Source organism: Ursus arctos, unplaced genomic scaffold (assembly GCF_023065955.2).
Source record: "Ursus arctos isolate Adak ecotype North America unplaced genomic scaffold, UrsArc2.0 scaffold_11, whole genome shotgun sequence".
NCBI lineage: Eukaryota > Metazoa > Chordata > Mammalia > Carnivora > Ursidae > Ursus > Ursus arctos.
This window is the reverse complement of record NW_026622775.1, coordinates 40,649,455-40,673,729: the sequence shown is the minus strand read 5'-3', so window position 1 is coordinate 40,673,729 and position 24,275 is coordinate 40,649,455. Positions and strand designations below refer to the sequence as shown.

The window sequence follows — 24,275 nt, the reverse complement described above, 5'->3', positions numbered from 1 at the left end:
TTTTAGTAACCATTGATTCTGCTTTTTTTTGGCAACTGGATTGATGTTTCAGGTTGTTAATTTCGGGGCAGAGGATTGGTCATTTTGTTTGTGCATTTGGGTGTTAATATATGGGTTTGTCACTTGAAAATTTTTGAGTAAGTAAAGGCACCAATTACATTAACATTATCTTATATTGAAATTTATATTTAGAGGTATGCTGATATAATGAGAACACATATGACTTAGAAGAAAAAGATCTTAGAACAAATTTTGGCTTTGCCTCCTAATACTGGGGAATTTTGTTGGTATTGTGTAACCACTCTTGCCTTATTTTCATTCTCTGTAAAACAGATGTAACACTAAAAAGTTGTCAAACAGGAGACAACATTTAAATGTGCTTAAAGCTATATTTGGAAATATAGTGGAGACTCAATAAATGTTAGTTTCCTCTCTTGGTCAAGAAATAGCCTTTGTGAGCCTTAGTTTTCTCAGGTCTAAAAAGGGGCTATTAAAAACCGCTTTATACAAATGTTATTAGCTTAACATTATTAGCATTATTTTAATCAAAACAAATTTGCATTGCATTAAAACTGTGAATGTACTTTGAAAATACTTATACTCAAAATATTTTTTAAATGATAAAGCAGAAAATACGTGTTTTGAAATTAAAAGTGGAATAAAAATACTCTCTTGAAGGATTTAATTAAGTTCCATGTTAATACTTAGAAATTGTACATGTTCTCTAACTTACTTTATTTAGGTCTTTTTTATTTGCTAGTCAACAAAATATTAAACCAGGATAATGCCAAAAGAAAATGAATTTAGTATTACTTTGCAATTGTATTTGAGGCAGTATGAGGAAGAAATCTTGTGTGAGGAGGAGTTTAAGAAAGTCATGAGAAGTGAGTTATTGACCACATGAAATTCAGGCACAGTACTGCCCAAAGTCATAAAATGTTTGTCTGAATGGGCTACAGGGATCATCCAAACTATTAACCACTACTGGTTTATGAATCACTTGCATCAATACTGGAATGAGTTGTTTATTTAAAACATAAAATGTCCTCAGCGCCACCTTGACCACTGAATCAGACTCTTTGATGGTGAGTCATAGGACTCTGATCTTACACTCCTCAACCAGCATTTGGGTAACACTGATCTGAACCAAGCCCCTTATTATACAGGTGGGGTCTCTGAGACTCAGATTAATTAAGGGACTTTCATATGGTTCCGTGGTGAATTTACTGGTGAAATCCAAGCTCCTGATTACAGTTCAGTGCTCCTTATATTCTTTTCTCCTACCTGCATGCTCTAATTATCTGAAATAAAATACCACTTCCATGGGGAATTTTCAAGTTTGCATTTGCAATTTTGTCCACAAAGTAAGTTTTGTTTCTCTTGATCCTCTCTGAATTTGGAATGTTTTTCCTATCCCCTTAAATATGTTCTCACGTAACTTTACCATGAAAGACCAAAGGAAGATGCTTTTATCCAGGACAACTGTTTTTCAGAACAGAAATAAACAGAAATAAAAGAATTATCAGAATTACAGAATTACACAGCACTTTGCAGGTAAAGGAACTATGACCCACAGAGGTTAAACTGTAATCTAATTAGTGGCAGTATCTTCTCCAAAAGTTGGGTTTTCTGATCCCCAATTCAGTACTCTTTCCACTGTTCCTCATTAAAGGTTGGTGTGGGTTGTTATTTTGTTTTAATATGGTCATTAACTGCTAGGTTTTCAAGTTAATACATACTTCCCTTTCTGGTCAATCATGTATGTATACAAAATTTGGAACCTGTCTTGGAACCAGACTAAACAAGTAAGTCCTAGTAATACCGTCAAGTATAAATACTAGAAATACTCTCTGGAGAGAATTTTGAGATCATGGTGGTGCAGTATTTCCTGACTCTTTGGGGATTCATTTATTTATTCAACAAATAGTTACTGAGCACCTGTCAGGTGCTAGGTTCTACTTTGGATTTGGGATACAGTAGTGAACAAAACAGACCAAAACCCCTTTTTTCACAGAATTTACATTATAGTCAAGGGGGATGGAATGCAGGGGGTTGGAACTGGTTTGCAGTTTTAGAAAGGTTGCCTAGAGTAGGTCTCAGAAGGAAGTAGGGAAGCAAGCCATGTGGATATTAAGGGCAAGAATGTTCCAGGAACAGCAAGTGAAAAGTCTCTGAAGCAGAGCATGGTTGATGTGTTTCTGGCTAAAGCGAATAAACAAGAGGGGTGGGAGTAGGAAATTAGAACCTCGTAGGCCAACCTAAAGACTTTGGTTTTTGCTTTGAAGTGGGAAGCCACTAGAGGGTTTTAAGCAGAAGAGTGAGTATCACTTTTTGGTGGAGAATAGAACAAGGAGGGCCAAGGTGGGAAGCTGAGAGACTGGGTAAGAGGTTGTAGGAATAATCCAGGTGAGAGATGATAGTAGCTAGAGCAATGTAGTTAATGGTCAGATTCTGGATATATTTTGAAGTTTAAGACTTTTACATTTGTTGATGGACCAGAACCTTCTGACAGCGGTGAGAATGGGAGAGTCAGGGATGACTCCAGAGTTTTTGGCCTGAGCAACTAATAGGATGGAGTTACATTTTACAGAAATAGGGAGGATTGTGGACATGCATATTTGAAGAGAAAGATCATGGAAATGTTAAGTTTCTATTACATATCTAAGAATACATATTGAGTAAGCAATTTTATATATGGTCTGGAGTTCAGGGAAGAAATCCAGGCTGGAGAGAGGAAAATGTCTATATGGCTCATACCTTTGTTGGAACCATCTAAGAGATGTGATTTTAATGAGTAATGAGACTGTTGAATATGTGTGCTTGTGGAAACAGTCTCATTTACTATCTGGTTTATAGCCTATGTTGCTAATCCTTGTCAGTCGTGTACTTTTCAATAAAATGTCACAAAGTACCATCTGCTGAATGTATGTATAATTTAAATCAAGGTATGCTTTTTATTTGACTTGTTAAATCAAATAGTGTTTAAAACAAAAACATTGTTGGGGCGACTGGGTGGCTCAGTTGGTTAAGCATCTGCCTTTGGGTCAGGTCATGATTTCAGGGTTCCGAGATCAAGCCCCACATCGGGCTCCCTGCTCAGCGGGGAGCCTGTTTCTCCTTCTCCCCCTGGTACTCCCCCTGCTTGTGTTCTCTCACTCTCTTTCTCTGTCAAATAAATAAATAAAATCTTAAAACAAAAACAAAACATTGTTTAAAGTCCTAGAAACATTGTGCTATACAGGCATAATTTTTGTCATGGACTTTTCCTGAAATATATAGAAATTTCGGACACAGTTTTTAATGTTTAAGATCTGAATTAGTATTTATCTTCTGTTTTGGCTTTTTCCATTCTACACCCCATCCTCTAAAATCCTTGATAAAAGACGCGGTTATATATCATGTATTGATAATGGTTTTCCTATTCCTTTCTTTCTTAAGAAACCAGTAACAATACATTAACTGAAAAAAAAAAGAAGTAAAAGAAAACATCAAACATGTATATTACCTTAAAGTAGAAATATTCATCATAGCTATTAATGTCATTAATCTATGTAAAGTATATAGAGTAGTAATATGTTAGAAGGTTTTTCACTCTTTAGTGATGTTTACATATGATATCCTTATTTTTATATCAAAATTTAACCATAAAAACTTCCAAAAACTATTTCTAGGGCAGGCATTCATATATGCAAAGGGGTTTAAAAAGTTTGCATTAAGGGGCACCTGGGAGGCTCATTTGGTTAAGCGTTTGCCTTTGGCTCAGGTCATGATCCCAGAGACCTGGCACAAGTCCCGCATCAGGCTCCCTCGCTCAGCTAGGAGTCTGCTTCTCCCTCTGACCCTCCCCCCTCTCCTGCTTTCTCTCTCTCTCTCTTGCTCTCTCTCAAATAAATAAAGTCTTAAAAAATTATTACGCTATCAAATGACTTAATTAAAGCTGCATTTTAATTTAGTCAGCATAAGTTGTCCATCACCCAAATTGGCATATCCTTATACTAGTGTCCATGAATCCTTATAATATAGATGCAGAGGAACAACATGTTATGAAACCCACCTTCAGTCCTATGAGGAATGTAAATCAATAAATCAGAGTTTATAGTATTGATACTAAATGATCAGAGATGAGTGGAGATTGATCAGTGTAAGTTTTGTCAAAGAGCTAAGTTTTGAACCAGGATTTGAAGTTGTTGTGAGGAAAACTGAACAAAACAATCTAACTTCAAATTAACTGCTTTTAATTGATCATGTGTATGCACATACACGTATATGAGTATTTTTTATTTCTATGTATCAGTCCTCACCCTAACTGAAAAGGATACAAGATGAGTACTCCAGGAGAATGTTCTAGGGGCATGTATATGTAGAAATGAAAGTATATGATGTATTAGAGCCTGTGTTTCCTCATATTTAGGGGTAAAATGGAAATGTTCCCTAGGGTTTTTATGATTAAATAAGATAATGTTTGTGGTAAGTACTGTGGGAGGAATACTACTGAAATGTTTGATAGTATTAACATAATCTACACTTTATGATAGAAAAGAAGAAATGAAATTCATTGTAGATTCTAAAGGGGTAAAAATTTTTTCAGTACTTTAAAAAGTATTCTAATTAAGGCTTCCTGTATCCTCAGTATGTATATCTCAGTTTTCAGTTATTATCTATTTCACATGTTACAAAATTCAGGTTCCTGGTTTGAGCAAGAAATGGAATGTCAAAATCCAGATCTTTCTAGCTCCAAACCCTACCTATTGTTCTCTTTTCACCTGCTTCCAAAATGGACATAATAATTCACAAATATACTTAAATCGTCCTGCTCAAGGATGTCCTTTCACTTAAATATCACAAGGTTATTTAAATGTTTTACATGATTATTGTGAGGGGAATTTCTAACATTCTAAATTATTCACATGGCTTTTTAATTTTTCCTTTTAGGAATCATGACTCTTTTGTGCAGATGTTCCTCACTGGCAAAAAAGAAAAAAAGATGTTTTAAATAATTCTCTAGTCTAGTTTAAAATAGCTCATATTTTTTTAAGTATTATGATGTGTTTTTGTTTTTCCATAATGTAGTACTTTGTTCTGACCCTAATTTTATTACTAAGTTAGTTACTGTTTTATATTTTTGCTGTTTTTTATCTGAAATTATTTTCACCTAATAAGTCAAAGCTCTTTTATTTTGTGGAAGGCACTTATCAGACGCGCAGTATATCCAGTTCTTAATTTTTCTCTACGTGATGCTGCCAGTTTCTTAACTCTCAGATGAGTGCCTTATTAACACAATGAAATTTTATGGTGCCCACTAGAAAGAATATAGAGAAAGGAGAAATCATCTTTCAAAATATCCTGTTTATTCAGTAGCCAAGTTGATGTTTCCAAGTAAAACTTCGGTTTCTCAGCCAGTATCTTGATGGTAGATAAACATGCAACACTTATAATAAATAACATGGTGCAAAAATATTTGTCTGTCAAAACCATGGCTTTTTTTTATTTTACAAAATAAAGGTTGCTAGTAAATTTGATGAGACAATTGATTTCACGTCAGTGACTTCTGGAGAAAATTGCACAATAAGCAGCCACCTTTTATGTTCCGTATAAATGTGGATTTTCGTTTATGAGCTTATAATTTGATACATCTATTAAAATAATACAAATTTCTACTTCCTTTTTGATAGAGCTGGAGTGGACCAGAGAAATTGCTTGCTTTAGATGAGCTTATTGATAGTTGTGAACCAACCCAAGTAAAACATATGATGCAAGTGATAGAACCCCAGTTTCAACGAGACTTCATTTCCTTGCTCCCTAAAGAGGTAAGGGCTGTCAATTATATTCTTCATTGGGTGCTGTTTGAAAATATAACTCAACAGCAACCACCTTTAAATATGGTCATGCTAATTACGGTATTCAGTATTGTCAGCTTAACACTCTTAATTAGTGTTAAAGAGAGCTGTAAATGATAAGCTGCCATGACTTAATAATATCATTTTCAGATTAAAGTATATTTCTGGACTGATTAAGTGACTTCTTTCCACCATTGCAATAAGTCATATATGAGAGTAATCTATTGAGTTCCATTAATTTGATTATTTCTTTATCACGATTTTTTCCCCAGGTTATTTGAAGTCCAACCTTTAGCTGTCATGATACATTTATTATATATAGTAGTAGATTTGTTAGAAATTCTGATTTTATTGAAACAGCAATTTTTTTCTTATTTTGCTGTTTGTTTATCCAAAGTCCCTATTAGTCCCTAATAGTTTTGTGATTCTATGAATTGTAGTTCTCTGTTAACTTACATTGTGTAATTGTTTTGAAATATATGGAATTTCACATGTATATCTTTTTCTACTAATCATCCCTCTTCTTGCTGCCATGTCTCTCCCTCTCTCTCTCTCTCTCTCTCTCTCTCTCACATACACACACACCCACTCACAATCACAGATTTCCTGCATTGATTACATCCTTAATAGCATTTCTTTTGGAATTACGCACGTTTGTTTTTATATCTTTATGTGAACTGACATTATTTTTTATCATAGATTGATTATGATCATATGGGCATTCTTGGCAGTATAAATGAGGCATAACTTAGATGTAGTTCTCTTATTGATGTTAGAGGCTTCACAGTTTCATTTCTGTCAGCAAACAAATAATGTAAGATTAAATAATCAATGTCACCATGGTTTATATTTTCACAAATTATATATGTGCCACTAATTATGTATCAGCTAAGAAGACAATATATAAAACGATAATATACCACTGAAATGATCTTGAAATTTCAAATATGAAAAGGAGTCAGTTTTTTTAGATAACCATTCTAAATATCCTATGGGCATTAAACATAGTCTCAGTAATAATTTCACATTGGATATGAATAAAATAGTTTTATCATATTTAATGTATGAAACTAAGCATTACTCCAGGAAAAAGCAAACTGAAATGTCTCTACTTTGGAATGATTTTTTTAAATGGTAAAAAAAAAAAAAAAAAAAAAAAAAAATTGCATTGTCCCAGAACAATTTTTTTAAATTCTTGCTGGCTCATTCTAAAACTGAATGCTTTGAATAGAATTGGCTTAGGAAATGACATAAGCTCTCTTTGCTTCCAGAAGGACATTCATAATAGGTAGCACTTTTATAAGTATTTGAAAGTAAAGTTAGTCACCTCTAATATATTCTTCATGGTTTCCTTAGATATCCTCCTTATTTTAGAAGGTAGTATTTTTATTAAAATATAGACTTGTCCCCTTATCTCTAAGAATGGTGAGTATTTTGTTTTGTTTTACTTTATTTGTATTTCCATAGTAACTTTTGAACACACAAAAATGTGATTTTAAGTCAGGAGAATATGAAAGACTTCTAAGAGTCTAAGAAGTAAGCACAAATTATCGATAACTGGTGTAAATGCAATAAAGATTTCTTGGATTAACTGTTCTTTTAAAGGTTGCCTGAGGAAAAAGAAGGGAGGCTAGATAGAATGAGACAGGGCCCTGACTTAGCAGATCATCTGCCCTTTCCTTTTTTTTTCTACTAGGAAACGAAATGCTTTATTTTATATGTGGAAAAATAATGGTTTAGATCTAAATCCTTAAGGAAACTATTATCAGAGACTATGTACTATTATTATTTAAAAATTTCTTACAATTCCTTTCAACAGATCTCAAAGCTCTTTACCAACATGTATTAATCTCAAAACTTTGATAAAAATCTCACTAGTCTCACATGGGAGGCTTGTGATAAACAGCATTATCCTTATTTTGTAAGTAAATACCGAGAAAAGCATCATGATACAGTAGATGACCTGGAGTAAAACCTAAATTCTTAACATAGGATCACCCAACATTTTCTTTATTCTTCCCCCTCCCCCCACCCTGCCCTTCACTAGTTCAGTCCATGGAAATATAGCGATTCTGGGAAAGTATTAGCTACCTCTCGAATATAACATGGTGGGTCTCATATAGGTTATATAAGAGAAAAACAAAAACTAGCAACTCTCACTGAAATTTCAAGTTTGGCCAAGGAAAAGTTAATTATATGAAATAGATTTTCAATTTAAGAGCTTCTGTCCAGTGGAAGTCCTTAGGAGGAATTACTAATCTAGATTGTACCTTTAAGACAAATGGATAGAAAACTGTATTAGCCAGACCATTTTACTTGGCTGCTAGAAACCTGTAAGCCCCTGCTTTGGTGTTCTAGAGATGTAGTTCAGGACAGTGCCCACTCTCTGTGCCCTTTAAGGAACCCCACGTGACAAGACCTTGCTTCCTTTGAGGAACTGGTGGTATACTTCCCCCATAGTAAACACTAAGAATTGTGTAACTAATTGTCGTTCCTTTTTTGCTTGGCAGTTTAATTAAAAAACCCTGTAAGATACTGTTGCCAGTATATTTGTGTTCTACTTTCCCTTGGTTTAAACCTTCTTTTCTGATTTATATTTTTACTGGTTCTGATTTTCTTATTCATATTTTTTATTTTGCTGTGTATATTTTCTGAAATACTTAGATGTTTTGAATAGAACTGATTAGATTTCCGAAAGAATAAGTTGAAGTTCATGGTTGAGTTAGGGTCTTTGCTATTTTAAAGGAAGGTGTGCCAGTTACCTGTGGAGTTAGCACTTCAACATTCTTCAGCACCTAAGTGTTTCTTTACTCTTTAATGCATGCAGACACTGGACTAGGTGATCTCACAATCACCAGTAATGAAGGGTATTATGATTTGGGATGTACCTTTGAAATCTAAGGTGCTCTGGATTTGTTTTCTAGCCTTTAAGATCCATTGACTGTTTCTGTGAATTACCTGATTTCTACTTCAGTTGGATAACTAAAGCAAAGCATAGACTTTTTCATATGACCATATTAAATATCTTGGGCACTAAATAACATCTCTTTTCCACCAGTATAACTTTGTGCCTGATAATTTCTATGTTAAATATCAATTTCACATAGAAGAAGAATATGGTGTTATCCCAGTACTGTTATACTGACACTGAGCAAACTTGCCCAGGCTTTGATTGGTTGATAATTTCAAAATTAAGTGCCTTATGGAGTATCCATTAAAAAAGTACAATGTTGAGATATATATGTGTTTGTGTACTTGTATATGTGTATGTATATACATACATACGTAGGTTGTTGAATATAGCTATGCCTTTTTATTTAAAATGACTCAGACTGAATGGTCTTCTCTGATCAAATAATTATTCCGCAAAAAGCCTTTCACTGTCAATTATTAGTAGTAGTATTAAATTGAGTACTGGCTGGTTGGAGTACTTTCTGTATGAAATGTACTCAATAAATATATGATTAATGATGAACTCTCTATATACAAAGTTCTTGGCTAAGCATAATTTATGTCATGTAATTACTGTTCAGCATCAGAAAATAATTCAAATTGTGCTTTTACTCCCCATATGGCCTTTGGCCCTTTGAATGATAGTTTGTTTTAATTCTTGCAATTTAATTTCTGTAAAAACTAAACTTTATTGCTTTATTTAGCTCATTTTGATTCTAATATCATAACTTAAATTTTTATGTGATTGGTGAGGCTACTTGGGTAAGCATACTTGAAGCTACCACTCCCCTCTTTCTTCTTTCCTCTTCCCTTATTTACTTGAATTGACTATACATGCTGAAAAAAAATTGATGGTTTGCAAGTATTGGAAACAAAATTTTAAAATCAGTGATATACTAAAGAGCTAGTTCAAACATACAAAAATCTATCTGGCCCATCAAGAAAATCCCTGTAAGCAATATAAAGTAATTAGAACCTAATTACTTTTATGTGTCTATGGAGCAGTTTAGTAATTGTCCCCTATTATCATTTATAGTAAAGGGTATAAATGTTTGAAAAGTTCATCATTGTGATAATAAACACTTCGATGTGATAAAGAACTATTAATTATACCTATCAGAAGTGATCTGAAATCATACCACACAGAATATCTAGAAATCTCATTTCTTAATATAAACCCTGTCTTCAGTGAATTTACATGGTCATGGGGAGAGAAAAGTACAGACTCTAAACAACTAATAAAGTATACCGATACACAGAAATGGTAGAATTCTCAAGTTGAGGCTCACAGAGCAAAGGCAAGAGCAGAGGCAGAGAGTCTTAATAAGTATTCCTTGAAGAGGTGAGGTTGGTGGAGTGAAGTTCATAAAAACTAATAAAGTAAGTTTTTGAAGTCTGGTACATATTTAAGATTGACTATTAGAAAGTACTGCTTTTTATAATTTTAAAAATTAGAATGTAGAATTATATTATGTTGATCTTGTACTTCATTCTATAGAAAATAGTTATATAGAAGTTAATTATTTATGTGTTAAATATATATACACACGCACACACACACACACACACACGTATATATATTTAAAAGATGGGTATACTATGCTTTTTCCTTTCCACAGCTGGCACTCTATGTGCTTTCATTCCTGGAACCCAAAGACCTGCTCCAAGCGGCTCAGACGTGTCGCTACTGGAGAATTCTGGCTGAAGACAACCTTCTCTGGAGAGAGAAATGCAAAGAAGAGGGTAAGGTTCAAAATCACAAAGAGAAAATCTATACACTTTGAAAAAGCAAAGTGATTCTGAAAACAAATAGAAAAAGTAAAAATTAGAAGTTTTATGTGCATGTAGAATAAAGTAGTGGATAATTGAAAAAAGAGAACTTCGGCAGCCTATCAAAGAATCAAAAATGAGTGTTCAGTTACATTCACCTACTTATATAAAAATCCACTGGTTATTCCGCACATTCAAATGAGCCAGGTTTTGGAGCTAACCCCTTTAATGAGCACTAATACCTTAATAGCAAATATATCTGATTTACTTCCCAGTCTCTACTACAATTAATAAACAATGAAAAGGTCAAGATGAGGATGATTTAACGGAAACCTAAAAAACAAAACTAGCGAAACAAAACACAGACCCATAGATACAGAGAGCAGATTGGTGGTTGCCAGAGGGAAGGAGGTTTGGGGGGGCAAATGGTGTAAAGGGGATTAAGAACTACAAACTTCCAGTTATGAAATAAGTAAGTCATGGAGATGTAATGAAAGCATGGGGAATATAGTCAATAATATTGTAGTAACTTGGTAAGTTGACAGAGGATAACTAGATTTATTGTGGTGACCATTTTGCAATGTATATAAGCATCATATCACTATGCTGGACACCCGTTATTCATATTGTATGTCAGTTACACTTCAATTTAAAAAAAGACGAACAAAAGACCTAAACCTTTGCTTAAAATTATACATGAATTTCTACCAGTGATTTTATGGATGAGAAAGGTGTCCTGCCTCTCCAATACTTACAATTAGAGATAAGTTATAATTGCAAACTGTCTTGGGAGAGAAACTCACTGACTGGAATTCACACTAATAAATGACTACTTATTCATTCATTAAGTAAATAAAATAGAATAAGGGAAACCCCAAAATTATATTAACAGTACTCAAATATTCCATATTCTGTTCTTTCCTTCCACAAATATTTATTGAACACCTCCAACGGGCTAGACATTCTTAAATGCTGGGGATATTGTAGTGAACTCCCATTTTCTTTCCATCAAGGAACTTACGTCCTTGAAAACTGTAAAAAAAATTTAAAAAATAAAAAAATCTCCTTTCTTAGTAGAGGAGAAGGTATCATCCATATTAATTAAAGAAATGACTTTTTTTCCCAGCAGGCATATAGAAAAATTATATTTTTGAAAAAAATATAAAAATGTGATTTGTCTAATAAGCAAAAATTTTTAGAAACAATCGTAGAGCATGAGACAGATACTCTATAGGTTATCCTCCCTTTCAAGGAGGTTACAGTTGTCTATAATAGAATAGTCTATTCTATATACAGTCTATATAGATACACATATACACAATATTTTGCTTATTCATTCATCCATTGATGGACACAGGTGCCTTCCACCTTTCAGCTATTATGAATGATTGTAGCTCTGAACATGGGTGTACAGATACCTGTTCAAGTTTCTGCTTTTAATTCTTTCGGGTGTACGTCCAGAATTGAAATTTCTGGATCATATGGTAATTCTATGTTTAATTTTTTTGATGAACCACCGTACTGTTTCCAATGGCTGCTATACCATTTTATATTCCCACAAGCATTGCATAAGGGCTCAAATTTCTGCACATCCTCACCAACATTTTATAGAATTATTTAGAGAAAGAAATGAAAAGTCAACATGAAAACATGCCATAGAGAATGCAAACTTTACATTATTGTTTCATAATAACAGTGTTAGAAATTGGACAGCGTCCTGCATTTCAGTGGTTTTGAGCATAGGGGGAAATGAAAGATATATTATAAAATGTGTAATTTTTATTACTGGTGACAGCAGTTATACTCTCACTCTTTAAAACTTTAGGTATTGATGAACCATTGCACATCAAGAGAAGAAAAGTGATAAAACCAGGTTTCATACACAGTCCATGGAAAAGTGCATATATCAGGCAGCACAGAATTGATACTAACTGGAGGCGAGGAGAACTCAAATCTCCTAAGGTAACTGAACTCTTGCACGACGTAACAGAAACCACTGATCAGTGTTGGTACCTAGTATGCTCTTCTTGGCCAGCAGTATAACTTGACACCTATCGCCTGTAGAAAGAAAACAGTATATTTTTAAATAACTGAAAATGTAATGGTCAATAGTTCCCTATTACTAATTTCTCCAGTCTGACAACTGATGGTACTTGAATAAAAGATGAGTTGACTTGTATGTTGCCCCACCTTAGGTAAATGAAAATTTCTGAATATCCTATTGAATTTTATGTCATACACGTTTTACCTAAGAACTTGCTTGCTCTCTAACCATGTAGTTAGAACATGATTTTTTGAGGCGTGCCCATTTGTGTTTTGGCTGTCTCTTGTAAATAGTTTGTGTTTTGGGTGTTTCTTGTGAGTTTTATTTTTATGAATTTAAGCATAATACTGATTTTCTGTCTTACTGCAAGTATGTAAATAGTGGCAAAATGCTTGAAATTCTTAGATGTTTTATACAACTGGAAAAAAGCATTTAGGGGAGATACTGTGATATTAATATGTATAGATTTTAACAGGCTTTTTTTTTTTTTGAGAGTGAGCGGGTACGAGTGGGCTGGGTGGGGAGAGGGGCAGAAGGAGAAGGAGAGAGAGCAAATCTCAAGCAGATTCCACACCTAGCCTGGAGCCCTGTTTGGGGCTCGATCTCATGACCCTGAAATCATGACCTGAGCCGAAATCAAGAAAGAGTCAGACGCTTAACCAACTGAGCCATCTGGGCACCCTGAGGCCTTTTTTGTTTTAGGTTGAAAAAGTTGATAATTATTGTTACTCTTGTCTTTCTAGTTTGTAGGTGCTTTTGTTTTTGTGTGTGAAAATTGCAAAAACATAGATGCATATTTTTTTGGTTTGAACAGGTAGATTATTATAAAATACATTTGTATTTGAACCATCTTTATGAGGTCTTGACTCATAAAAGTCCTGACTCAGTCAATTTTAATAGTTGATATCTCATGTATAAGTCATAGAATATGGAAAAAATAAAATGTTTAATACTTGATTCATCATTCGGGAAGGATGATACTTTGTGTCTTTTATAAATTATAATTTTAGAAATAGACTGTAGATTGCTGCTATTTATGGCGTAATTTTTCTTTTCAACAGAATTTTGAAAACATTATTTAATAACATATTTCTAATCTGTACATTTATCTTGTAGGTTCTGAAAGGACATGATGATCATGTGATCACATGCCTGCAGTTTTGTGGTAACCGAATAGTTAGTGGTTCTGATGACAACACTTTAAAAGTTTGGTCAGCAGTCACAGGCAAAGTAAGCTTACTTCTTTCTACACTTCACTTTTTGTATATGTCTTTGCCAGGATCAACCAGGGAAAACATGGGTTCATTTTTGACCGCAGCTTATTTCGATAACAAATATCAGAGCTTCTAATTTAGTTTTTCTCCTGGCACAAAGATAATGTTTCTCAGGATAGGGATGTCATTAGTTTCTTCCTGTAAACAGTTCGTCTATCTTTGTGACTTAGCTGTTGTATGATTTTTACAGATGTGCTTTGTCTTTTTCTTGGCTTAATTTTTCCCACTTTTATTAACCATCTCGGTTATATTGTCCTTTTTAATCTTTTTCGAAACTATGATTGAGGGGTATTTGTTTTTCTTTGTAAACTGCTTTGTTGATAACTTACCTATAGTTTAGCAGTTAAATAAATCATGTTAATTTAGACTTATGTCAAGCCCTGTGAGATGAAAATAAAGCAGAGACAGTATTTAGATAGGAGTTTGAAGAAAAAAGCAGTCCAAGCAATCAGTTTCACTGCATGCAATATTATACTTTAATGGTTCTGTGGTGAGTACTTATTTTTATCTGTCCACTGGAGAATGTTTTCATAAATTAAGTAATTGACCAGCTAAAAAACACAGAGGAAAATATGAGGGAAAAAAAAACTGTCTTTTAAAATGTCTTACAGCACGCTGATTCTTGGGCAAGAATCTTCTAAATATTCCAAGTCATCTGTTAAAATTTTTTAAAGCAGCTTCATATTTCCATAGTGTAATAGTAGTTTTGGATTTATTTCAGCGTTTTAATATCTGTCTTTACTTGTCTAGAAGTACCTTGCCTGGCTCCTAACTAGTGCCTTGGGGCAGATTCAGATGAAATGTGGTATGTAGCCACACCTAACACGGTTGGCATTCTTTCACTGAATCCATTCATATGGAAGGGACCAAGTTGCAATTTTAGTGTCATTTCATCAAAGAGACCAGGCTGGAGCTATCATACTTGAATGAGAAGTGTTTTACTTTCCACATCCTTGTTCCTCAGTTGCATCTGTGTGTTTAATATGTAACGCTACTGCATAAGCAAAGCAATAAATAGGGATGGTATCGTGTTATATTGATGTGAAAAATTGTTTTCTGATGTGCCAAATTTTGTAAATAAGTTTACCCCAAATTTTAATGAGCTACTGCAATGTTGTGTAAATCGGTTTTCTTTCTACCCAAAAGTAATCATCTTAAGTGTTTTTCCAGTGTCTGAGAACATTAGTGGGACACACAGGTGGAGTATGGTCATCACAGATGAGAGACAATATCATCATTAGCGGATCTACAGATCGGACTCTAAAGGTGTGGAATGCAGAGACTGGAGAATGTATACATACCTTATACGGGCACACTTCCACTGTCCGCTGTATGCATCTCCATGAAAAAAGGTAAGGGAAAATCCTGCAGTGGTTGGGAATTCTTCCTCTGTTATTTGTGAATTCGAGGCTTTTGTGCAGAATTCATTTGTATAATACAGTGTTTATTAGAGAGATAGTGTGCTCTTAAATTAGACTTTAATTATTAGACTTCAGATGTTTCTGTACTAGCAAAACAGTAGTGTATTGGCTTAAAATTGGGGGAGTATCTTTAAATTTCCTTCTTCATTTAATGGCGTTGTTGGCTTCCTCCTTGAAACTCTGTTCTCTAATCTTGGGTGGCATTTTATTTATTGTTCTGTATCTTTGATGACTCATCATCTCCAAAAACATCTTTTTCTTTCTCTTTCTCTTTCTCTCTCTCTCTCTCTTTTTTTTTTTTTTACATTTATATATCTGCTAGCGGGACAAATTCAGTTAATCAGACTTCAAGCTTCTGAGTCTTTTTAATTACCCACCCACCCTACCCCCCACTCCATCATATCCCTTTATATCAGACAAAAGCTGAGGTCTCTGGGTTTTTGTTGAGTCTCTCATTACTGATCACCTGAACTAGTGATCTAGCTTTCACACTCGGTTTTCTCACCGGTGACACAGCTGACAGAGAGTCCTTTTCTCATTATGATAGTATCACTGCCATTTGAGAGCCTTCTGTTGTCTATCGAATCAAGGAAGAAATCCTCAATCCAGTTTTCAAAATAGTTTCAGCCAAACCAGACTGCTTGCCTTTTTTTCTTCTCAGTGCCTTTGCTGTTGCTTTGATCTCCTCCTACAAAGCCCTTCTATTAAAGTCCTTCCGATCTTCTATTGGCATGTCTTCACAGTACCTCGTTCAACAAATGTGATTCTGATTTCATTTGTCAAAAAAGGTCTCTCTGGCGGTCCTTACCACGAATCCGCTCAGGTCCTTACCTTTAATTCTGTCCACAACATCTTCTTTGTGAGAACCATTACATTAAGCAGATTTCACACTAGATTTGTAATATGTGAAGAAAAGTACCTTTTCATCTGTAATTTGAATCTACTTTGAACAGTGTGCTTTATTATTAAAATTTGGGGGGGGTGATATTAAGAGATCTTGTATTTCAGTTTCCATTATATTCTGACTTAAATCTCTCAATGCTCCTTTCTACTCTTCCAATGTAGAAACTGTGGCCTATCTTTCTCTCTTAAGGATGACATGAAGAGGGGCGCCTGGGTGGCACAGCCGGTTAAGCGTCTGCCTTCGGCTCAGGGCATGATCCCGGCGTTATGGGATCAAGCCCCACATCAGGCTCCTCCATGAGCCTGCTTCTTCCTCTCCCACTCCCCCTGCTTGTGTTCCCTCTCTCGCTGGCTATCTCTGTCAAATAAATAAATAAAATCTTTAAAATAAAAAAAAAGAATGACATGAAGATACCTGAGTTTTCAGCTCTCCTTTGTAATCCAAAGGTGATTGAGATATTTGTATCACTCCGGTCTTCAGAAGAGCACAGCTTTAATAATGTTGGGCCAAATTTTTACGGGAATTCTGTTGCCTGCCCGTGTGTTATCTTCTAAAATCTGCATATCTTCATTCCTCCATAGCCTATTAACTATCATTATAAGCATAAGCAGCCTGTGTTTGAAGATATTCTAAAACTGGTTAATTTTACCAGAATTATAATTATATAAGGCACATATCTTTGTTTAAACTCCAAATTCACATTTGTTTTGTTGAGTAACATTTATTAAATTTTTTCTCTAGTCACAAAGAGAAGGTATGTTCATAATTAAAATTTTGGGAAATGGAGAAAGAATAAAGAAAAAATATAAAATTCTTCAAAATACTACCACCAGAGTTCTCCCATTAACATTTTATACATGTTGCCCACATTGATCATTTTATTTCTAAAATCAAGATCTTATTGTATATATTTGGAGCTGGCAGCTGCTGCCTCAAATACAATACAGCAGTTTTCAAACCGCCCCCCAGAACCCTGGGTGCTACACAGCCGCTTATAAATGTGGGAACCAAGCAGGTGGATTTCTAGGCTTCCCAACTTCCCATCCCAACCAGAGTAACTTGACTTTTGTATGTTTATATATCAAGGTTTTACATAGGATTTCTTTGAAAACAGGTGTTCCTGCTCAAGAAAAAAAGTTCAATAATCACTGACTTTATATATCATGTTTTCTCATGCTATTAAAAATTCTAATACTTTTTTTTTTTCTGTTTTCCTCCCCCTACAGAGTTGTTAGCGGTTCTCGAGATGCCACGCTTAGGGTTTGGGATATTGAAACAGGCCAGTGTTTACATGTTCTGATGGGTCATGTAGCAGCAGTCCGCTGTGTTCAATATGATGGCAGGAGGGTTGTTAGTGGAGCATATGATTTTATGGTGAAGGTGTGGGATCCAGAGACGGAGACCTGTCTACACACGTTGCAGGGGCATACTAATAGAGTCTATTCATTACAGGTAAGAGATGGTATCTCTCCTATCCCTTAGATGCTTTACTGATGAATCATGAGATTGTTTTACTCGGATGATCACTGTCAACTTGCTGATTCAATACAATCCAAAAAAGACAAATCAAATTATCCTGTTGTTTACACATGCTTTAAAATTGGCATGAAGAAAGCATAAATTTTTAACTTACTTAAATAATTTGTTTCAATTTTTCTGTGATTTGTTTTTCCTCTAAAACACAAATATTTCTCTTGGAACCTGAAACTTTGGAACCCTGAGTTTTACTATATTGATTAACGGGTAGATAGTCTCATAGGAAAATAACCTGGATTTTAAGAAACTCCTTAGCAGAGGATTAATTTGGCCAAAAGCTGCCCCTTTGCCTTGATAGCTGACAGTTGTTGGGCCCTGTGATTGTGGTCCATTCCCATTCGAAGTGGGAGTGGAGCCTTTCTGCATCAGGCTGCTCTCCCGTCAGAGGGTTACTAATTGGTAGTCATAGGACGTAAATTTGACCAACCTTATTTTTGTTTGTTTACATTTGAACATGATATTCTTGAGTGGGTTGTCGTATTTTGAAATAGATAGCTGGATTAATAGCAAATTTAGAAAATAGGTCTTGTTTTATTTCCTGCAAGACTGCATTTTCAGCTTGAAAATTTTTCCATTCTTCATAGTTTGTTTACCAGTTACTGCCCATTAATGATCAGCAGATTAGTACATAGTCCCAGTGCTGACAGTTCTCTGTTCTTGAAATATTTGTTTCTTAATTCGTGGAATACTACCTTTGTCACAAAATACTGATATATAATAAAGATATATTAACTTAGAAAAGGTTATGAATTTGGAGGAGAGGGAATTGGCTGAAGTTGTTTTTCTGTTTTGTGATATGTTCACAATATAATAACGATATAATATTCTCATTTAAGTAAACCATTAGACTGAGAAAAGAGGTAGCAATATTATTCTAGATCTTCTGGGAATTGATATTTATTGACTTTTGGTATAGCTGGGAAGCTGGAGAAGAGGTGCTATATAGCTTGCTTTTGTTATCAGAATGCCACTTCTTATAATTCCAGGTGGAATTATCTGTTGGTGCATTTCCTAATTAGCATTTGGTTCTTGTAAATGAAATTTTTGTTTTACATACAGTTTTTAATGGAACTTACTTTTAAACATTATGAGAGTTATCTCTAGTCTTTTTGTGCCGGAGGTGTGTTAATAAACATACCCTTTATCATGAGCTATGTCAGTAGTTTCAACTTTCTGTTGGGAAGTAAGACTCAAATGGCAATCCTTCTTGAATGATCCATGATATTTAACTGATCATCTGTGGCCAGATGATCTGAAAGTAATGTGTTCATTTTAGGTGTTTTGTTTCTTTTTAATTGTTTCTGCATCTAGTTTGAAGCCACTGGCCATAAAAAATTAGCAATTCTGGGGGCACCTGGGTGGCGCAGTTGCTTGATCATCCAGCTCCTGGTTTCTGCTTGGGTCATGATCTCAGGGTCATGGAATCAAGCCCTGTGTTGGGCTCTCTGCTCTGCAGGCAGTCAGCTTGGGATTCTCTCTCTCCTTTCCCTCCACCCCCCTGCAAAAATAAATTAATAAATCTTTAAAAAAATTAGCAATTCTGATAGAAGCTTCTGAGAACATAACACTGTAGATTTGCTTGATTACCTGCACTTTATCCTGTTAACCTCGTTTTGTTCCTGGCATTACCTGTTTTCCATGCTTTATTTTTCTCCCCTGTAGGATTAAGGTCAATAAATAATATCAAGAATATCTACACTTCTAGTCTAATAAGCTGTGTCTGTTGTAGTTTGATGGCATCCATGTGGTGAGTGGATCTCTTGATACATCAATCCGAGTGTGGGATGTGGAGACGGGGAATTGCATTCACACGTTAACGGGACACCAGTCGTTAACAAGTGGAATGGAACTCAAAGACAATATTCTTGTCTCTGGGAATGCAGATTCTACAGTCAAAATCTGGGATATCAAAACAGGACAGTGTTTACAAACATTGCAAGGTAAGTCTTGGCTACTCAGCTTTAGTTGTGTTCGTTAAGAATGGGATTGTTCGTCCAAAGAGAAATATGGAGCTTTTATGTCACAGAAAGAATTAACCTCATACAAAATGAAAATGCTTATTTTGGATAAGTTTCTGAGCATTTTCATTCTAACTTGACAGAACTAGGCTACCCTTGAGAAATTGTTTTAAATTGTGTTTTTAAATATAATTGTGTTTTTAAATATAAAATTGTTTAATCACTTCCTACATGTACAGTTAACTCAACCTAACCTTAAAGAACAATGTGAAGAAAGATCTAGGCTATATCATAGAAGCAACAGACTCTTTTTTTGTGTGTGTGTGATTTTTTTTTTTTTTTTAATTTGTAGTCCAATTCTAAATTAAAGACCTACCTTACTGGGGAAAAAAAAAGAAGCATCTCTAATCTGATAGAAAATTGCTTTGGCCTCAACTTAGACCCTTTAACCATCTTCTTAACTAGGTTGGAAGGAATAATAGCACCCAGTAAAGTGAAGAAAGAAACATGTGAAAGTCACTAATATTAAATGAGGCACACCAGTGTTAACATTTTATGTCATGATTAACTTCTTTTTTTCAGTCATAGCCCTGAAAAGTGTTTTTTTAAGTGAGGCCATCTGGTGGGCTCTACTGCAACTCTTTACTCATTGGTTGTGTCTGTTCTTCAGAGTTTTGGAATTGTGGTCATTCAGCCTTCGCCTTGAGCGGTCAGTTCCAAGTGGTAAGGGTAGTAGATTTCGTGCCCATTCATCCATCAGCAGAATACATGAAGCAGAGCTATCTCCATCACCACAAAGAAAGCTCTTATTTACACAGCCGGAAAGCAAAACGTGTGCCTGGTAGCTAACCAAGCTTCCTGGAAGACAGAACTCTTGAAAGTTAATGTTTCAGTTACAAATAGCTACCAGATTTTCTTGCAACCCTGCCGATCCTAAAATACTCACAGTTTCTAAATATGCAGCATTTTAAATATTTCATTTATTGTATGTTCTAATGTAGAAGGCTACAATTACAATGTAACTTGCCCATACCCATGATTTCTAACCAGTAATTTAATTCCTTTGGTTTTGCCTAGGTCCTAACAAGCATCAGAGTGCTGTGACCTGTTTACAGTTCAACAAGAACTTTGTAATTACCAGCTCAGATGATGGAACTGTAAAACTATGGGACTTGAAAACGGGTGAATTTATTCGAAACCTAGTCACATTGGAGAGTGGGGGGAGTGGGGGAGTTGTGTGGCGGATCAGAGCCTCAAACACAAAGCTGGTGTGTGCAGTTGGGAGTCGGAATGGGACTGAGGAAACCAAGCTGCTGGTGCTGGACTTTGATGTGGACATGAAGTGAAGAGAAGAAAAGACAAATTTGTCCAAATGTGTAGACGATATACTCCCTGCCCTTCCCCCTGAAAAACAAACAAACAAAAAAAAACAAAACAAAAAAACAACAGAAGAAAAAAGCAAAAAAAGAAAAAAAGAAAAAAAAAAGAAAGAAAAAAGAAAAGAAAAAGAAAAAAAAAATCCCTTGTTCTCAGTGGTGCAGGATGTTGGCTTGGGGCAACAGAGTGAAAAGATCTACAGACTAAGAAGGAAAAGAGGAAGACATGACAAACCATAACTGACAAGAGAGGCGTCTGCCGTCTCATCACATAAAAGGCTTCACTTTTGACTGAGGGCAGCTTTGCAAAATGAGACTTTCTAAATCAAACCAGGTGCAATTATTTCTTTATTTTCTTCTCCAGTGGTCACTGGGCAGCGTTAACGCTGAAGCTTCGTTACAGATTCTGTTAGCCTGTCCTTTCACCACTGAGACCTAGGAAGGGGCTGCAATAACACCCAAACAAGGACTGGCTGACTTTCTCAGTAGAGAGCATCTGCAACAAAAAGTCATTTTTCTGGAGTGGAAAAGCTAAAAAAAAAAAAAAAAAAAAAAAAAAAAAAAATTACTGTGAATTGTTTTTGTACAGTTATCATGAAAAGCTTTTTTTTTTTTTTTTTTTTTGCCAACCATTGCCAATGTCAATCAATCACAGTATTAGCCTCTGTTAATCTATTTACTGTCGCTTCCACATACACTCTTCAATGCATATGTTGCTCAAAGGTGGAAAGTTGTCCTGGGTTCCGTGAGTCCTGAGATAGATTTAATTCTTGATGCTGGTGCTAGAAGTAGGTCTTCAAATATGGGATTGTTGTCCCACCCCTGTACTGTACTCCCAGTGGCCAAACTTATTTATGCTGCTAAATGAAAGAAAGAAAAAAGCAAATTATTTTTTTTTATTTTTTTTCTGCTGTGACGTTTTAGTCCCAGACTGAATTCCAAATTTGCTCTAGTTTGGTTACAGAAAAAAGACTTTTTGCCACTGAAACTTGAACCATCTGTGCCTCTAAGAGGCTGAGAATGGGAGAGTTTCAGATAATAAAGAGTGAAGTTTGCCTGCAAGTAAAGAATTGAGAGTGTGTGCAAAGCTTATTTTCTTTTATCTGGGCAAAAATTAAAACACATTCCTTGGAACAGAGCTATTGCCGCCTGTTCTGTGGAGAAACTTTTCTTTTTGAGGGCTGTGGTGAATGGATGAACGTACATAATAAAACTGACAAAATATTTTAAAAATATATAAAACAAAATAAAGTTGCTGGTCAGTCTTAGTGTTTTACAGTATTTGGGAAAACAACTGTTACAGTTTTATTGCTCTGAGAAACTGACAAAGCAGAAACTATTCAGTTTTTGTAGTAAAGGCGTCACATGCAAACAAGCGAAATGAATGAAAAAGTCAAATGGTTTGCCTCATTCTCCAAGAGCCACAACTCAAGCTGAACTGTGAAAGTGGTTTAACACTGTATCCTAGGTGATCTTTTTTTCCTCCTCCTGTTTATTTTTTTTTTGTTTATTTATAGTCTGATTTAAAACAATCAGATTCAAGTTCGTTAATTTTAGTTATGTAACAACCTGACATGATGGAGGAAAACAGCCTTTAAAGGGATTGTGTCTATGGTTTGATTCACTTAGAAATTTTATTTTCTTATAACTTAAGTGCAATAAAATGTGTTTTTTCATGTTAGTATGCCTGTTTCTTCCACTGAAGTAAATAATACTTCATTATAAATATTTAGGGTTTGCCTCTAATATATAAGATATCAAAGTCTCGGTTGGTTTCTTTGCATTCCCTGTAGTGTGACATAGAGATCACTACTTCCAGGCCCGTTTCATACAGCTTAAGTAAGAATAATGTGCCTAGAATGTAAATTTGGTTTATCGCCTTCGACTATAAAGGAGGACACTCCACTTGCCTATCTCTGTATAACACTGGATGTGTAAATATGAAATCTGGGTCCCTCAAAGAGTCACAAAACTTTTGTGATCATTACAACTGGAATTCCTATTAAAAAAAAAAAAGTTCATTTTTAAAATTTGACCACATATTGAGTACTCACCGGGAACGTTCTGTGTGTCATCTCGAAAGTGCCCACCCTCCCTGAGAAGTAGGTACTGTTCTCTCCATTTTTAAGGTGAGGGCGGAACTGGCTCTGACTGGTTAGGGGATTTGTCGGAAGTCGGGTAACTAGCAGAGAGCCAGCTTTCAGGAAAACCCATGCTCTCGAAGAAGAAAGAGACCTAGAATGTTGACAGACTTTCCAAAAGCAGACTTTTGGAAAAAGGAAGTCATTCTGGTGGTACTTTCAGGCTCTTCTGTTGCTGTTTTAGTCAGTAAATCTAACATTTTATAATATGAGTGAAAAAATGAAGTTCAGTTATTCTCATTATGTAGCCTCTCAAATAGCAGGTTCTGTCTCCCACTCACCTCGTCTGTATATTTAACATTTTATTTAATCCCTACATTTAATCCCCAGGCCACAGATGAAAATCTAAAACTTAATAAAAACAGATGCTGCTTAGAGACTACATTTCTCACAGTCCTAACGTATGTGTTCTTTACTCCTCGAGCAGCAGTGCTTGGGCCTCAAACTCCCCGAGCTACTAAAGCGGAACGTCAGGGAGTGGGGCCCAAGAATCTGCATGTAAACCAGCTCGCCCGGCCAGTCATGTTCACCGCTTAAGAACCACTCCCTTAGATCCCTGCCGTTGGCCATTTGGTTTATCAGTCGCCGGCACAATACAGGCCAGGACCATCAGGGAGAAGTGACAGGTTAAAGGAAAAGACAGAAAAACCACACGGCTAAATAGGCAAAAATCACATTAGGTCTGGAGTGCAGGGGCGAGCAGCTCTGCCTGCTTTGGGATAAACCAGGGCATAGCCCAGAGCCATTACTACTGTTCACACCGACAGTCCTGAAGGATCAAGAAGTTGTAATTCTGTTTGGTAGTCTTGAACTTGCTAGATTTTTCATAATACAAATGTGGCTTACCTGTAATATAATTAAAGAAAAACATCATCTTTAAAAATAAGCGTACGTTATAGAATTGAGCTCACAGGATTTGCAGACAAATAGGTGGGAATTCAAATCCCAGTTTTGTAATACTGTCTAGTTATAGGAATTTCATCAGATTTCTTGACCTCATCTTTTAGTATGTAGAGAATACCCACCTGCTAAGGTTATTGGAGGGATGAAGTGAAATGTTAT

At 35.3% G+C, this 24,275-nt stretch overlaps 1 protein-coding gene across 6 annotated transcripts in view; it reads left to right on the top strand.

The window, feature by feature from the left end:
* The window catches only part of FBXW7 (F-box and WD repeat domain containing 7), a 230,297-nt gene extending 207,544 nt beyond the window's left edge, over window positions 1–22,753 (top strand). For all 6 annotated transcript variants that reach the window (XM_026499477.4, XM_026499476.4, XM_057310121.1 and 3 more), the window contains 8 exons: window positions 5,673–5,807; window positions 10,409–10,532; window positions 12,385–12,521; window positions 13,720–13,833; window positions 15,048–15,229; window positions 17,429–17,654; window positions 19,468–19,678; window positions 20,774–22,753. In XM_026499477.4, the coding sequence (XP_026355262.1) occupies window positions 5,673–5,807; window positions 10,409–10,532; window positions 12,385–12,521; window positions 13,720–13,833; window positions 15,048–15,229; window positions 17,429–17,654; window positions 19,468–19,678; window positions 20,774–21,042 (1,398 nt within the window). In that variant the 3' untranslated portion in view covers window positions 21,043–22,753. The remainder of the gene's footprint in view (window positions 1–5,672; window positions 5,808–10,408; window positions 10,533–12,384; window positions 12,522–13,719; window positions 13,834–15,047; window positions 15,230–17,428; window positions 17,655–19,467; window positions 19,679–20,773) is intronic.
* Window positions 22,754–24,275: the final 1,522 nt, after the last annotated feature.